The 14,895-nt window shown below is 55.2% G+C and overlaps 1 protein-coding gene across 1 annotated transcript; it reads left to right on the top strand.

Annotated features, from left to right (window-relative positions):
• Positions 1-725: 725 nt before the first annotated feature.
• On the top strand, positions 726-8,054 carry LOC142068481 (maestro heat-like repeat family member 5). Its single transcript, XM_075117629.1, has 10 exons — positions 726-859; positions 1,019-1,136; positions 1,670-1,813; positions 2,196-2,372; positions 3,101-3,256; positions 3,499-3,621; positions 4,010-4,112; positions 4,587-4,661; positions 5,493-5,646; positions 6,928-8,054. The coding sequence occupies exons 1-9, from the start codon at positions 756-758 to the stop codon at positions 5,603-5,605; spliced, it is 1,113 nt and encodes a 370-aa protein (XP_074973730.1). The 5' UTR covers positions 726-755; the 3' UTR covers positions 5,606-5,646; positions 6,928-8,054.
• The last annotated feature ends 6,841 nt before the right edge of the window (positions 8,055-14,895 follow it).

Genomic DNA, 14,895 nt, shown 5'->3' with positions numbered 1-14,895 from the left:
AGTTGGGTGCAGGTCTCTCTTGAGGGAAAAGGGTTGAGAGCCGTGTGTTCTTGTGAATCACACTCGCTCATCTGACGCCGTCCACAGGCCAGCTGCTTTCCCCACACACTCAGGCAGCAGTCATGTTTGTGCATCCATCCACCTGTGCCACCCGCCAAAGGGTCAGTGCTTTCATCAGTGCCTGCTGAGCAAATCTGTGGGCCTCCGTCCCCGAACGCGGACAGAACCACACCGGCAGCACATGGGGCCAGGCCCTGCAGGATCTCAGCCTCACAGGCAGGCAGGAGGAAGAGGGACCCGTTCATCTGGTTCTGTGGGCACAGTGAGGGGCTTCCATCTACACGGGAAAACCAGAGCGCCGGAAGACACCTCAGGTGGTGTAAACTGACATCGCTTTGCTCGCTTACACCAACTAAGGACCCGACCCCACATGCCCGCTTGAGTCCTGTTACCTGTCACAGTAAAGAATCAAGTATTCAGCTATAGGGAGTGATGACACCAATCATCTTAAGAAGCTACAGTGTCACTAATTGGTTAGAAACTCAACGAAACTGCAGTGTAGACAGGGCCCATTAGGCAGGGAAGCACCATGATATCACACTGGATCTATCCTCGGGGAGGCTAGCTACTGCTGACCATGCTGTATTTCCCAGGGCTTGTGCAGATTTTCCATGCCTGGGGCTGATCTCGTTGCCTGAGACTGCTATTTTTTTCTCTTTAGCACGTCAGTGGAGGCTGTGAAGACTCTTTTCTCCATGCCCGGCTACTGGAAGGAATTTGCCATCATCCAGTTTCAGCAGGGTTGGGACACAATAGCCTCCCGATATTACTACTCACAGGGTGTTGGCCTGATTGCAAGGTAGGCGCCCAAAGTTTCCTCCTCACTGGGTCTCTCTTGGGAATGGGATTTCCGTGTGAAATATTCCTCTGTTCCAGGCTGCCAGCTCAGCCCAGCAACTGGAGAGGAACTCTCTCTCCCCCTTGAAAATCACAAGGGACTTTCTGTTCCATGTTCCAGAGCCATGATCGAGTGTGAGAACCCTCAGCTCCCTGCAGTTTTCAGAGAGGCAATCACCATCGTCCAGAGTGAGAGGGAGGAGGAGCAGAGAACAATTGCCATGGCTTTCTGTATTGAGGTGAGATACATTAGTTGATAGGCACAAGGGGGCTTTCTGGAGAGCAGCTCAGGCCAGTAAGCTCTGGGGCACATTGTCAGCAGCTCAGCAGCCTTACCACCAGCTAGCTCCTCTCTGCACAAGGATGGTTGTGGGGCATGGCAAAGAGAGGGAGGGAGAGACAGGGTGAGATTGCTCCTGGCTGGATGTGCCTCGATGGGATTATGGGACAAGAGGAGAGGTTTCTCCAGTGCCCCAAGACCATGCTTCTCTCCTCACCTTTTCCTGAGGTTGTGCTTTTCTTCTGTCCCAGGGGTCTCTGCATGTCGCTCAATGAGGCCTGGAGACGCCCCTTTCCCTGGGGGTTGATTTGTGAGCTGTGCATGAGTCCAACTTTTGGGAATGAACCAACTGAAACAGCAGCAACTGGCTCCCTACGCACCAGAGACTTTGGGTGGGAGTAAGCGGCCCTTTGGTAAAGACGACTGTCCAGGGAAGAGACCCCCCAGGAAGACCTCTGTTCCTCAACCTGATGTTGATTTGGCTCTTTGCAGTTTCTCCAGAGTCCTTCCATTGACACAGTGCTGACAAAATCAGAGCTCCGGGCGCAGCTCATGGAATGGACCAAGGACACAAATCCCGTCATATGTAAGCTCAGTCTGCGAGGCCTTGGCAGTATTGTGTTCCAGCCAGAAAAGGTAAGAGGCGTGGATTGCCCAGGGGACCAAGGAAGCCGATGTCTCTCAAATAGCTCGGAAACGAGAGCCAGATCCCCACATAAACCTTGTTGTTTAACACACAGCCATCAAATGGTGGAGGTGCTTTCCTGAGCAAATCAAGGCATGACGTGCTCCCTGCTCCCATGAGCGGAGCCCTGATTGCAGATGGGATGCAATGGGGGAGGTGGGGTGAGCAACGACAAAGGTTACAGTGAGCAGCTGGCACAGAGTGACAGGAGAACGACTTTCTGCCCCGTTGGGGGGCTCTGCCATCCGTGGTTTCTCCTAGGCGGGAGTGGTCCAGCATGTGCTCCAGGCTGTCAGCCCGGAAAGTAATGAGTTGCCTTCTTCATTCCTGCAGGTGAGATGGTTACAGGCCCAGCTGCCAGGAACCGTGGCCAGGTTTTGTGACCGGGATGGAGGGTGTGTCAAGGAGGCCATGCAGAAAGCTGGAGACATCATCTACCTCCTCAAGAGGGAGGGGCTTGGCTCCATCTCCCAGGACATTGCAGTCAGCCTTCGCCCCTTCATTGATGACGTAAGGCTTGGAACCCCAGGAGAAGCCCGTTCCCCCCCTCCACCTGTCTCTGATGCCCTTGTCTCTCTCTCCCCATCTCCTTGGCTCCCGCCCCTCAAGCCTGCCATGGAGCCTCCAAGGAGCGCCCCTGCCATGGGTGGGGAATCTCCTGCTGAGCCACCTCCCTGTCAGAGCTCTTCTCGCCAAAGCTCAGTCTCAGCGCCATGCTCCCAGCCCCTGCTGCAGCCTGGTCTGGGGGAGAGGGGGCCTGGCCCTGGGCAGATGCCCAGCTGTCTGGAGAACACAGGCCCCCAAAGAGGTGGAGATTCTCAGCAGGAAAGAGGTGGGTCGGGAATGGCCCGGCTCTCGGGGGCACCGAAGAGCAAAAGAAATGCTGTGTTTTGTAGCAGCGAATCCCTGCAAGGCTCCAGCAGCGGCTTCTCCCCTTCCCCAGACCAGTCTCCAGCAGACTTCTCTCCCTCTCCCCAAATCTTCTCGGGTTCTGGGATTCTGGGCTCTCCAGACAGAAACTGCCTCTGGGACACCCTGGGGCTGCGCTGTCCTGCACAGGGTCTCAGGCCCTGCACAAGACGTCTATGGCGCTGGCCTGGTGTCCGCCCTGCTCCCGCCAGCCAAGTCAGTTCACACGGGGGAACCGGAGCAGGGGGCGGATTATGACTCTGTCGCGTTCTGCTCTGATACTGCCTAGCTTTAACCGGGTGTCCCCACACCCTGTGTGTCATTGCCAGGAGAGGGGCAGTGTGCGCTCAGCTGCCATTTCACTGCTTGGCAACGTGGTGAGCAGGGTGCAGGACCCGGACAAAGCCCTCGTGCAGCAGGAAATCATCCACTGCTTGCTCCCGCTGCTGCTGCATCTTGCAGACCAGGAGGAGAGTGTGACACTGGTAAGTGCCACGGACATTATTTCCTTCAGAGCAAAGAGCCAGAATCCCCTGGGGCCCCCACTCCAGTCTTCGCCAGAGCCCCTTGCCCAAGCAGAATCTTCTCCTCCCTGCTTCACTCCCTGCTGGAGCCTCGTGCCTCATCCATCCTCACAGCACACAGCACAAGGGGTGGAGAAGGTCCAGTGTCCCCCAGACTATCCCTCTCTCAGTGAGAACCCTCTTGGTCTCCCCTTCTCTTGCAGCGATGTAAACTGACGCTCTTCCGCTGCGCAGTGTTTCTCGGCTGGGCTCATTTGAAGAGGCTGTTCCGCAGCATGGCCTGGGATGGCTCCTCACAGCTCTTGAAGAGTGTCGGGAAGTGCCTGGTAGGTGAATTCCTTGTGCCTTGAGAGGGGTGAATGGGGACTTGAGAGAGACCTTTCTAACCCCACAGCCTGAGGACCCATCCGCTTCGGTCGGGTTGCAAGACGCTATTCCAGGCTCTCTGCTGGTTCATTTCTGCAGGAGTTACAATCCGTTCCCATTGTTGACATTTTCCTCCACAACTGTCAGACCTCCAAACTTTTGTCTTTTCAAATGAAAGCGGAGGTTCTGGAGAACACAACAGTGACTTCAGAGAGGTGCTGCTCTGGTGTATGGGTTCGTATTGGCGGTTGCCATGGCCTGGCTATATGCTTTGGCTTTCCTGGACTATTCGCTGTGGGGAGAACATGTCATTTGTATATTGTGCATTTCTTCCTTCTTTCTTTCCAGATGCAGAACAACAAGAGCCACATCCCCAAATTCCTGTTCCAGGCCCTAGACTACCTGGAAAGCTCACAGACAACAATACGACACTCTGCAGCCTTGTTCATTGGTAAGCAGAGCAAATTCACTTCAGATTTTTAAATGTTTCCTTCAAGGCCCTTTTCTAGACAGCTGCTCTGTTCCCTCCGACAGCACCAGAATCCTAAAACGGGGGGTGTGTGTGTGTAAGAGAGAGAAAGAGAGAGAGAGAGAGAGAGAGAATTAACATGTATTCCAAGATGAAGGGAGCAACTTAGCTGTATTGACTGCACCAACTTCCCCTGTCCACAACAGCTCTTTGGCTGCGCCTAGGGGAGATTGAATTCACATCATGCTGGTTTGATGTGAATTCAGTCTCCTTTAGAAATCAGCTTCTCAGTAACTGCTGGGCATCTGATGCTTTATCTAATCTGCTTTGTGAACAGATGTAAGGAATGTATTTAATTTTCCGAAGGGCTGTCTTGGGGAAATGGCTGCATCTTCAGCAGTTTTCAGCGAAGGATTTGAAAAGTAATGAGATCCATTGTATTCATTGTATGTCTAGGAAATACTATCCACCATTACTGTGATTTGTTGTCTGAAACAGTGAATGAAGATGGCATCTCCCGCCTGTATGAAGGTAAGGAAATACCTCTGTGTGTTTGTGCCTCTGTGGGAAGTACAGGGGTGCAGCACAGGGCCCGAACACAGGTTTGAATGTGGACACAGGTCCCTCTCTGTCTAAGGACAGCGTTTAAGGAAGAAGGATGGTCATGCGAGCGTCATCGAGGTACCACAAAATGTGTATGGGAGCAGGGGAATTGCATCTCTATCTCCTACTATAGACGTAACCTTAAAGCTGTGTGGGGAAAGTGTCTTCATAAAGGTCTGAAAGTCTGTAATGGAAGGCCTGACAGAATTGAAAAGAGCCGTTGTTATGAAGGATGATGATGATGCTGACAATTATCCTCATCACCTGCCCTCCCTGTACTGGAGTGATTGCAGGCCAGGGAGATTCCCTCCGAGATTGGTTATCAGCTCATAGGAAATCCCATGAGGGCACATGGGAAACACTTCTCCCTGTGACCTCTTGAGGAATGAAGGCACAGGGCCACAAAAGATTTCAGTAGACATTAGGAGCCTAAATCCCTTTGTGGATCTCGGCCTAAATGTTGGATGGTTTAATGTCGCTGCGGCTGTCACTTTCCTGTTCCATCAAAAGAACAAGTGCCCCCAACCGTCTGTGTGTAGGGGTGTGTGTACGGGTGTAGGCCGGCGGAGGGGGAAGTGACAAGAATGGGGTCTCCTCTCTGTGCAGGGCTATTTTGGGAGGAGCGGAGTTGTTGTTCTTGTGCCCTTAGACTCTTGGGGAGCTAATAGCAGGGGGCGATGGCCATCGGGAGTGGAGATTTCCTAGGCACCAGGCACATCAGCACCAGAGGCTTTTCAACCCGTTTCCTCTTGGTTTCAGCTTTTCAGGAAGTGCCTTTGAAATCTGACAGGACCACGTGGTACATTCTCAACAGACATTATAAATGGTTGCAGAAGCTTGTAAATCTCGTGTCGGGTTATGCATTTGACTAGGGAACCGGGACCGACACAGAAGAGCTCTTTGTCCTGCTATGGTACGTACAGCAGACGCTGATCAACTTTTTGGTGTCCCTAGCCTCTGTTTGCCAGCAGCTAGGAATGGGTGACAGGGCATAGAGCACTGGATGATTCCTGTCTGTTCACTCCCTCTGGGGCACCTGGCAGTGGCCACTGTCGGAAGACAGGATACTGGGCTAGATGGACCTTTTCTCTGACCCAGTCTGGCCTTTCTCATGTTCTTATGTTTGGAACCGGGGCTGAACAACGAGGTGGATATTGGCAGATGACACAAGATTGTGCAGATTAATCAGCCTAGAGAAGACTTTGAAGAAGTTCAAAGGGATGTAATCAAGCCATGTGACTGGGCAGCACCATGGCAGATGAAAACCAGCGCTGACCAGGGCAGGGCCATACACATGGAAAGCAGTGCGGTGAACGACTCCTCCATATCGCTGGGGTCAGAAGCCAAAGCACGGCTGGTTGGGCCCAGTGGTTGGAGCAGGGGCGCTGGGGCCGCGTGCTCAGAGTGGTGGAGGTCGAGCCGAGGGGAGCCAAGGGTTGGAGCCGGAGTCAGGAGTCAAGAGCAGGATTGGAACAGGCTGGGGAGTAGGGCCAGGGCCGGATTAACGATTCCCGGCCCATGGGAGCTGCGGGGGGACGCGCGGGGGGAGGGCAGAGCCGACAGGGAAGAGCAGCCCCCGGGACAGAGGTTCCCGGTGCAGTGCTGGTCGCGGCGACGTGGCTGCGGGGGGGCAGGAAGAGCAGCGCGTGGAGCTGCCTCGCCCCCACCCCAGCCAGGCAGAGCCGGCCCGGCTGGAACGCAGCACACAGGGGTTTTAGAGGCTGCAGCTCGGGCCCCCCTTAGCACGGCTCCTTTCCTGAGTGCACCATTGCCCCACTTCTGCCCCATTCCCACCCACTGTTACAGGGCAGCACCCTGGAGCTGATCTCTGACATCTCTCTCCCTGGAATGAAGTCACTGCAGAGTCAGCACAACCCCACCTTTGGGCACCATGTAGGACATCTCACCCCACCGCACAGAGCCCGACATTCACACAGCTTCTCGCATGTGGTTCCCTCACTCATCAGAGCCAGGCGGAGAGAGGAGAAATTCTCCCAGACTCCCTTTAACCATTGCCAGCCCCCAGGGTAGCGGAGGTTGCCGGGGGTTGGGTGCTCTCTTTAAGAAATGCCAGCTCTCCGGGAAGTTGCAAATGAACATTAGCAAAGTGGGGTGGTTTTGTGCTGTAGAAAACCACCCTGCTTGAAGGTTTTGTTTTTCTAATTTGTGCTCCTGCCCTTTCTCCCTCTTCCAGACATCTAGAGGCCAACAGGAGCCAACTGAGCCCACCACTGATCCCATCTCTTGTGAGATGGCAAAGCAGCTGTTGCACGGGAAGGAGGAGACAGAAGAGGCCGAGCAGCGTGTGCCGGGGTGTACCAGCCCCACGTAACCCCACAGTCTAGGCGGAGGAAGCCAAGCCCCTCCCCAGCCCTGCCGGACACGCGACAACTGGAGCACCAGTGTGAAAGGGAGCAGCTCAGCTCACGCTAGGCAGAGCGCCGAAAATGGAGGATGCACCAGTCCAGAAGCAGCTGAAGCCCCTGACTGCAGAGCCCCGAGGCGCCGAGACCCAGCCGCACCCCCGGGTGCCTGCAGACGTCCAAGGGAGATCGGAGTGTCTGGGAGTTTCCCACGCCGGGAGCCCAGAGACCCCCAGCCCGTGGCCGAGAGACTTCTCCTCTGAAGTAACCTGGGTGAACAAGCCATTGTCATGCTGAGTGACGTCAGCATGTTCTGGTTGGATCCCCACTGACTCAACGGCAAACACATTGGCCACGGACAAGGCCCTGGGCTAGGGCAAGGGGGAGTAAGGAGAGTCTGGGTCCCCCTGCCCTGGCTGCCATTCATCCTCGGGTGGCTGCCCACGTCCCCATTGTGCCACTAGACAGCACAGCCGTTGACTCTGGTCGTTGGGCCACACAGCCCCGACGGAGAGGACAGCCGCACGGACTCTGGTCGTTGGGCCACACAGCCCCGGTCGGAGAGGATGGCCGCACGGACTCTGGTTGTTGGGCCACACAGCCCTGGATGGAGAGGACAGCCGCACGGACTCTGGCCATTGGACCACACAGCCCCAGATGAGAGGGCGGCCGCACGGACTCTGGTCGTTGGGCCACACAGCCCCGGTCGGAGAGGATGGCCGCACGGACTCTGGTCGTTGGGCCACACAGCCCCGACGGAGCGGGCGGCCGCACGGACTCTGGTCGTTGGGCCACACAGCCCCGACGGAGAGGGCGGCCGCACGGACTCTGGTCGTTGGGCCACACAGCCCTGGATGGAGAGGACAGCCGCACGGACTCTGGCCATTGGACCACACAGCCCCAGATGAGAGGGCGGCCGCACGGACTCTGGTCGTTGGGCCACACAGCCCCGGTCGGAGAGGATGGCCGCACGGACTCTGGTCGTTGGGCCACACAGTCCCGACGGAGAGGGCGGCCGCACAGACTCTGGCCATTGGACCACACAGCCCCGACGGAGAGGGCGGCCGCACGGACTCTGGTCGTTGGGCCACACAGCCCCGACGGAGCGGGCGGCCGCACGGACTCTGGTCGTTGGGCCACACAGCCCCGACGGAGCGGGCGGCCGCACGGACTCTGGTCGTTGGGCCACACAGCCCCGACGGAGAGGGCGGCCGCACGGACTCTGGCCATTGGACCACACAGCCCCGACGGAGAGGGCGGCCGCACGGACTCTGGTCGTTGGGCCACACAGCCCCGACGGAGCGGGCGGCCGCACGGACTCTGGGCGTTGGGCCACACAGCCCTGAGTGGGAGGGCTGCCATTTTGGCTCTGGCCATAAGGCCAAAGCACCCTGAGGCTAAGGACAGTTATTTAGTTTCACCCATGGGACCTCGCCCCTTTACCCCTAAGGCATCGCCCATCTGTCACCATAAGACCCACACCATGATATAAGACTTTCGGGGTCAGGATGCAAATATGAGTAGAAGCAAGGAGTAGCATGTGACCTCTCTAAGAGCTCCTGCCACTCCTCTACCAATCTGGGGGTGTTTTATCTCCATCCATCTGCCTCAGGAATGGATTTGACCAATGGGGGAAAGTTCTGGGGGAGAGTGACCCATCCGGAAGTGGGTCACGTGACCCCTCCGAGAACTCCTCCCAGTTGGGGTGAGCCTCAGCCCCTGAGGACCAGCCAGAGAGGGGATTTTGCCAAATTGGGTAAGTGCCATGGTGGGGTGACCTGCCCGCAAGAGGGGCCCATCACTGCTCCATGAAATCCCCCCACTGTCCTCTACTAATAGGTCAGGGTTTCACACACCCCATAGGCCATCCCAGAAGGGTAACGTACCGATCAGAATAGGCAATGCCCGAAGGTCTAGGCCAGAAGCCGCCGATCTCTGGAGCTCCATGTTTGCGTGGCTGGCAGCATCCTCCTGGAAGTCGCAACACAACACTGCGTGGAAGAGCCCGTCTCGTTCCAAGGATGTCTTTTGCAGAAATCATGGCCTAGGCCTTCGGGCTAAACCTGTTCTGGATTGGTACACGTTTACCTTCTGAGATGGCCTAAGGTGGGAGAGAAACCCTCGCCAATTGGTAAAGGGCGGTGTGAGGACTTTTTAGGGACCACAGGATCCTGTTGCGGGCAGCTCACTCCACTATGGCACTTCCCCTATTTGGTCAAATCCCCTCTCGGGGTGGTCCTACAGAGCTGACGTCCACTTCAGTTGTAGAGGACAGAGGGAGGAGTTCTCAGAGGGGACATACAACCCCCTTCTGGATGGGTCACCCTGCCCCGCAACGTCCCCTGATTGGTCAAATGCATTCTCTGGGTGTGTAAAATGGTGTTTGCCCCTGCCAAATTTTCGTAAAAGAAGGGAAGAAAGGCATGTACGTTTTGTGTTATCTATAAGGTGGCCATCTTGGACTTGGCAAAAGAATCTGGTGACCTTTTGCCATTGGCTATATTCATTTGGGTTGGGAAGCACACTCCCACGCACGGATTGAATCCGCGTAGATAGGGTCTAACATCCAGGCAGAGACGACGCAAAGAGGGATAGGGAGGGTTTTTAGTTAGGTCTACTCACCCGGTCCTGTGTCCATCATCGAAGTCTGTCCCTGACGTCCAATGTCAAGAGAGCAGAAGCTGTCCATCGCTCTCCCTGCAAGAGAAGGTAGAAAGCACATCAACATTTCCTCGCGGGTGTAATTGTTTGTGAGAGTGGAGCATTTCCAGAGTTAAAGTTTTGTTACTCCACCCCTTCTCTAGCCTATCCTAGTCCTTTCCCCCATCGTAAATAAAGTCTTGTTTGTGTGGTTACCACTCTGTGGCCTTATTTTCGTGTGGTAAGGCAAGCTCTGACAGATGGGATTACAGAGGGGACTATGTGGGAAGACTTTACTGTAAGATTCCCCGCATCTTCTGAATGGGGTTTGGGTTCTGCCCTCTTTAAAGGAAGGAAAAATCCTGACAGGTGATCCTAGGGGGCTGAAACCCACCGTGATGAGTTAGTAATCTGTCCTATTCACCACTCTAGGATGGAGTCTGGGCTGCAGGCTCTGGGATGGAGTTTGGGTGCTGGGTGCAGGCTCCGGGCTGGGGCACAGGGTGGGGGTGCAGGATGGGTGGAGGGGTGCAGGCTCTGGGAGGGAGTTTGGGGATGGGAGGGGCTGCGGAGGGAGGGGCTGCAGGCTCTGGAACGGAGTTTGGTTGTAGGCTCTGGGCTGGGGGAAGGGGTGGGGGTGTAGGAGGGAGTTTGGGTGCAGGAGAGGGTGTGTGGGAAGAGGGTGGGGGTGCAGGCTCTGGGCTGGGGCAGGGAGAACCGCAATTAACTCTTGCAATTAACTCAAAAAAATTAATCGCAATTAAAAAAATTAAAACTGCAATTAATCATGATTAATTTTTTAATTGTGATTTTTTTAGATATGATTGATCACCCTGTTAAACATTGAATACCAACTGAAATGTATTAAAGATTTTGGGGTGTTTTTCTCCTTTTTTCAAATATACTGATGTCCATGACAACACAGAATACAGGGCTCACGTTCTAGGATGATGGTTTACAAATATTTACACTGTCAAAGTAATAAAAGAAAGAGCATTTTTCAGTTCCCCTCATAAAAGTGCAGCAGTGCAAGCTCTTGGCCGTGAAATGCAACTTACAAATGTAGATTTTTTGTTTTGTTCCAGAACTGCACCCAAAAGGAAAACAGTGTAAACGTTTCGCGCCTACAAGGCCACCGGACGTTGAGAAGAGGCGTTCGCATGGCACTTTTGTAGCCAGCATTGCATGGTAGTTATGTGCCAGGCATGCTAAACATTCGTATGCCCCTGCATGCTTTTGCCACCAGTCCAGAGGACATGCTTCCATGCTGATGATACTCGTTAAAAAAAAGTAATGTGTGAATTAAATCGGTGACTCAGCTCCTTGGGGGAGAATTGTCTGTCTCCTGCTCTGTTTTACCTGCACTCTGCCACAGATTTCATCTCCTAGCCATCTCAGATGATGACCCAACACGTGGTGTTCGTTTTAAGAACACTTTCACTGCAGATCTGACAAAAGGCAAAGAAGGACCAATGTGAGATTTCTAAAGATAGCCACAGGACTTGACCCAAGAGTTAAGAGTCTGAAATTGGACTCCAAAATTTGAGCGGGATGAGGTGTGGCGCATGCTTTCTGAAGTCTGAAAAGAGCAACACGCCAATGTGGAAACGACAAGATCCAAACCATCGAACAAGAAAATGAACCTTCCGCTGGTGACATCTCAATCTGTCATCAGCATGGACGCATGACCTCTGGAACGGTGGCTGAAACGCGAAGGGACGTATGATTCTTCAGCACATCTGGCCTGTCAATATCCTGCGATGCCAGCTACAACAGTGCCCTGTGAATGCCTGGTCTCCCTTTTAGGTGACACTGTCAACGAGAAGTGGGCAACATTAGCTCCTGCAAATGTCAACAAGCCCCTGTTTGTCTGAGCGATTGGCTGAACAAGTAGTAGGACTGAGAGGGCTTGTGGCCTTTCAAGTTTTTCATCATTTTATTTTTGAATGCAGTTATTCCACTTCTGTTACGTGTGAAAAATGCAGATTTTTCTTCCCCATAATTACAGCACTTACTCCTAGACGACATTTGCTGACTGGCTTTATCAAGAATCATGAAAAATGGGTCTTCACACATTTAGCACTGACTGTCAGCCCCTGCCATGTCGTGATACCGTTCAAAGCACAAGACACTGTTTTGATGAAAGTATTTTAGTGCTTGTAGGCCCGGAATGTATTCAGCTGATTTTTAGAGCCCGTTAGACTTTTGGTACGTTTTTCAAAAGCATCTGTTTAAAATAATGTAGGTCTGGGATCGGGCACCTGACAACACAGATGGGGGCCTAGTGGGCTGTTCCAAACAGGTTAGGCACCAAGGGCTAGCTCCACAAAAATACTGAGCTGGGCTTGGCTGCTACTTTCACTTTAGCTCCCTAAATCTGACACTGAGATGCCGCCAATCCTCAACCCCCCCCCAGCTACAGCCTAAATATAAGGGGACTGTTGCCCCCTTACTAACAGTCAGTGGGGGTGTTTTGGTTGGCTCGCTCCCAGTACTAAAAGGGGAAGGGTCGATGGGAAACCAGGACCCTGAGACTGATAGTCCCCAGGAACAATGGGGAGAGGCCAACGCTCCAGGTCAGCCTGAATGACAGGGCGAGAAGGCTAATGAGGGAGTCAGGAGGCCAGGGGGGTCCCGTCCTCTGTGAGAGCTGGATTTGCCTGGCTCAGACAGACAGAGTGGGGCCGAGCTAAGGAGAAAGCAGGGGCCCGAGCTGAGCTGGGGAGCGGAGCTGTGCCGATCCAGAGGGACCAGTAAAGCAGCCCAGAGAGAGCAGACCTGTCGTGGGAGCAACCAGAGCCAGAGGGGCCAGAGAAGCAGCCCAGGGAGCTGGGGGCAGAGCAGCAGCCGTGCAGAGACCGAGTGGTGGGGCTGGGGCTGGAGCAGTCCGGAGCTGGGTGCGGTGAGCAGCTGGGGAGAGCGAGGGGGACCCTGGGCAGCGGGCCCCGCACAGGGAGACGCCTCAGCCAAGGGGCTCTGCAGGCCAGGCTTGGATCGTAACCCCGACACGGCGGGGGCCACACTGGGAAGAAGGGTCCTGCCACTTCGCGCCTGAGAGCGTGTGGCCACCACCAGAGCGAGTGTCCGACCCGCAGCATCCCCGCAGCACGGCCAGGGCCAGAGAAGGGGCCTGGGACTCACAAGGAGCAGACTGTGAACTGCCCTGACGTTCCAGAGACGCTGTTTGTGATGTTCCCTGCCACAGAGCGGGGTGATGTGTTTCCTTTCACCTTTCCCATTTTCCCTTATTCTTTTTTAAATTAATTGTTGATTAAATAACTTGCATTTGCTTTAAATTGTATGTCATGGTCAGTGGGTCAGAGAAGTGCCCAGTGCAGAGAGAGTACCCCGGAGTGGGGACACCCTAGCCCCTGTCCTAGCTGACCACCGCAGGGTTGGGGGTCGAGCCCCCCAAGAATCCTGGGCCCAGCCTTGTCGGGGTTACGAGGACTCTGCCAGACAGGAGAGTGGAAGGGGAGTCCTCCAGGGCAGGGAGGCCACTGGGTAAAGGGAGTGGGAGCGAGGACTCAGATCCTTTCGCTAGCCCACTTCACCGGGGTCGTGCAGAAGCCAGGACAGTTCCCTACAAGAGCGGGACTATTCCCCCGCTTACAGGAAGAAGGAGGTGCCTGAAAGTAGGACCCACAAAACCCAGCGTGCGAGGCATCTCCACACCGACGCTAACCAACGGGAAAGGCCGATGGGAGGGGTGTGTCCTGAGCCCCCCCTGCCTCTCTGGATCTCAGGTTACGAGGTCTGGCTTGGAGAGAGGTACCTCCCCCGGCTCCCGCCCGCCCAGCTTTCCCCCACCCCCTGCCCTGCCCTGCCCTGCCCCGGCCGTACCTGGTTCCAGCCCGGCCCTGCCGCGGGGTGGGACCAATACTGCTGCCAAGGCCGTCCCGAGGGGGGTGCGGGCCCGGGGCAACCCCCCCTCCGCCCTAGACTCCCCCGCTCCACCCCTTCCCCCAAGACCCTGCCTCCTTCCGCCCCTGAAGCAGCAAGATTAATCCCATACGTTGCATTGATTGTGACTTATTTGCCTGATTTGAAACGAGACCAAAAGGACCTGAGTCTCCTCGCTGTCGATAGCCCCCCGCTCGGCAAACCAGCCCTGAGACTCTGAGGGGCGGGCGGCTGAGAGGTCTCACCAGAGGTCCCACAGGACGGCCAGGTCACCATCAGAGCGGATCGCTCTCAGATCCAGACCCACCTCTTTGTGAGGACCTCCCGCGATGAGAGCAACCCCCCCTTGCCCACCCTCCTCCTTGGGAGAGAGAGGGAAACAGGGAAAAAAGAAGCAAGAGAAGAGGAGAAAGGAGGGAGGAAAGAGGAAAAGGGAAACAAAAAAGGATAAACCCCAAGGTCCCCAGTGATTCCAAGCGTCAAAGCGCTCGGTAGGAAATCACATTCTGCCCCCTTAAGCCAGTGTTTTCTGTGCCGAGAATTCTGCCTGCAGCAGGTGCATCAGACCCAACAGGTTCCAAACCTCTCGCAGCCTCCGACCTTGTCCAAGGGACGTTCGTTTTCTGGCACAACCAGGGGTAGGAAAGGAGAAAACTCCACAGAGGCTCCTCCTCATGCTACGACGTAAATCCTAATTCTCTCCCCGTCCTCGAGGGGAGACCGGGAGAAGGAGACGTGCGGCAGCAAAGCCGGGGGGGTCTCAGCGACTGCCCTGGCCCTGCACCTCGGCCCTGCCCCGCTGATGTCGGGGTCTCTCTGTGAGGTCACCCCCTCCCCACCACCTTTGCCCAATGGGCTGAGGTCCTGCAAAAGGCCTTAGTGATGTCACTGCCCCCCCACCCCTCCCCTCCCAGCTCATGTTCTGCCCCTTCCCAGCCTCTTGGAGCTTGGAGTTGTTGCCCCCGGATCTCCGCACTCAATGACTGGTGAGTCGGGGGATGGAGCCGGCTATACAATAAACCACCAGTTTTTCATAAATTAGTCGACTTAAGGCCAGAAGGGACCATTGGAGCATCTAATATGATGCCCTGCATCTCCCAGCCCTCCCGTGTGTCACAAGAGCTGCTTTTGCACTAAAGCACCTTCCCGAAAGGCATCTAGTCTTCACTGGAAGACATCAAGAGATGGAGAATCCATCACTTCTCTTGCCACTTTGTTCCAGTGATGAGTCGCCCTCCCTCTTACAGATCTCTGCC

Source organism: Caretta caretta, chromosome 11 (genome assembly GCF_965140235.1).
Source record: "Caretta caretta isolate rCarCar2 chromosome 11, rCarCar1.hap1, whole genome shotgun sequence".
NCBI lineage: Eukaryota > Metazoa > Chordata > Testudines > Cheloniidae > Caretta > Caretta caretta.
This window is presented reverse-complemented; position numbering and strand designations above follow the sequence as displayed.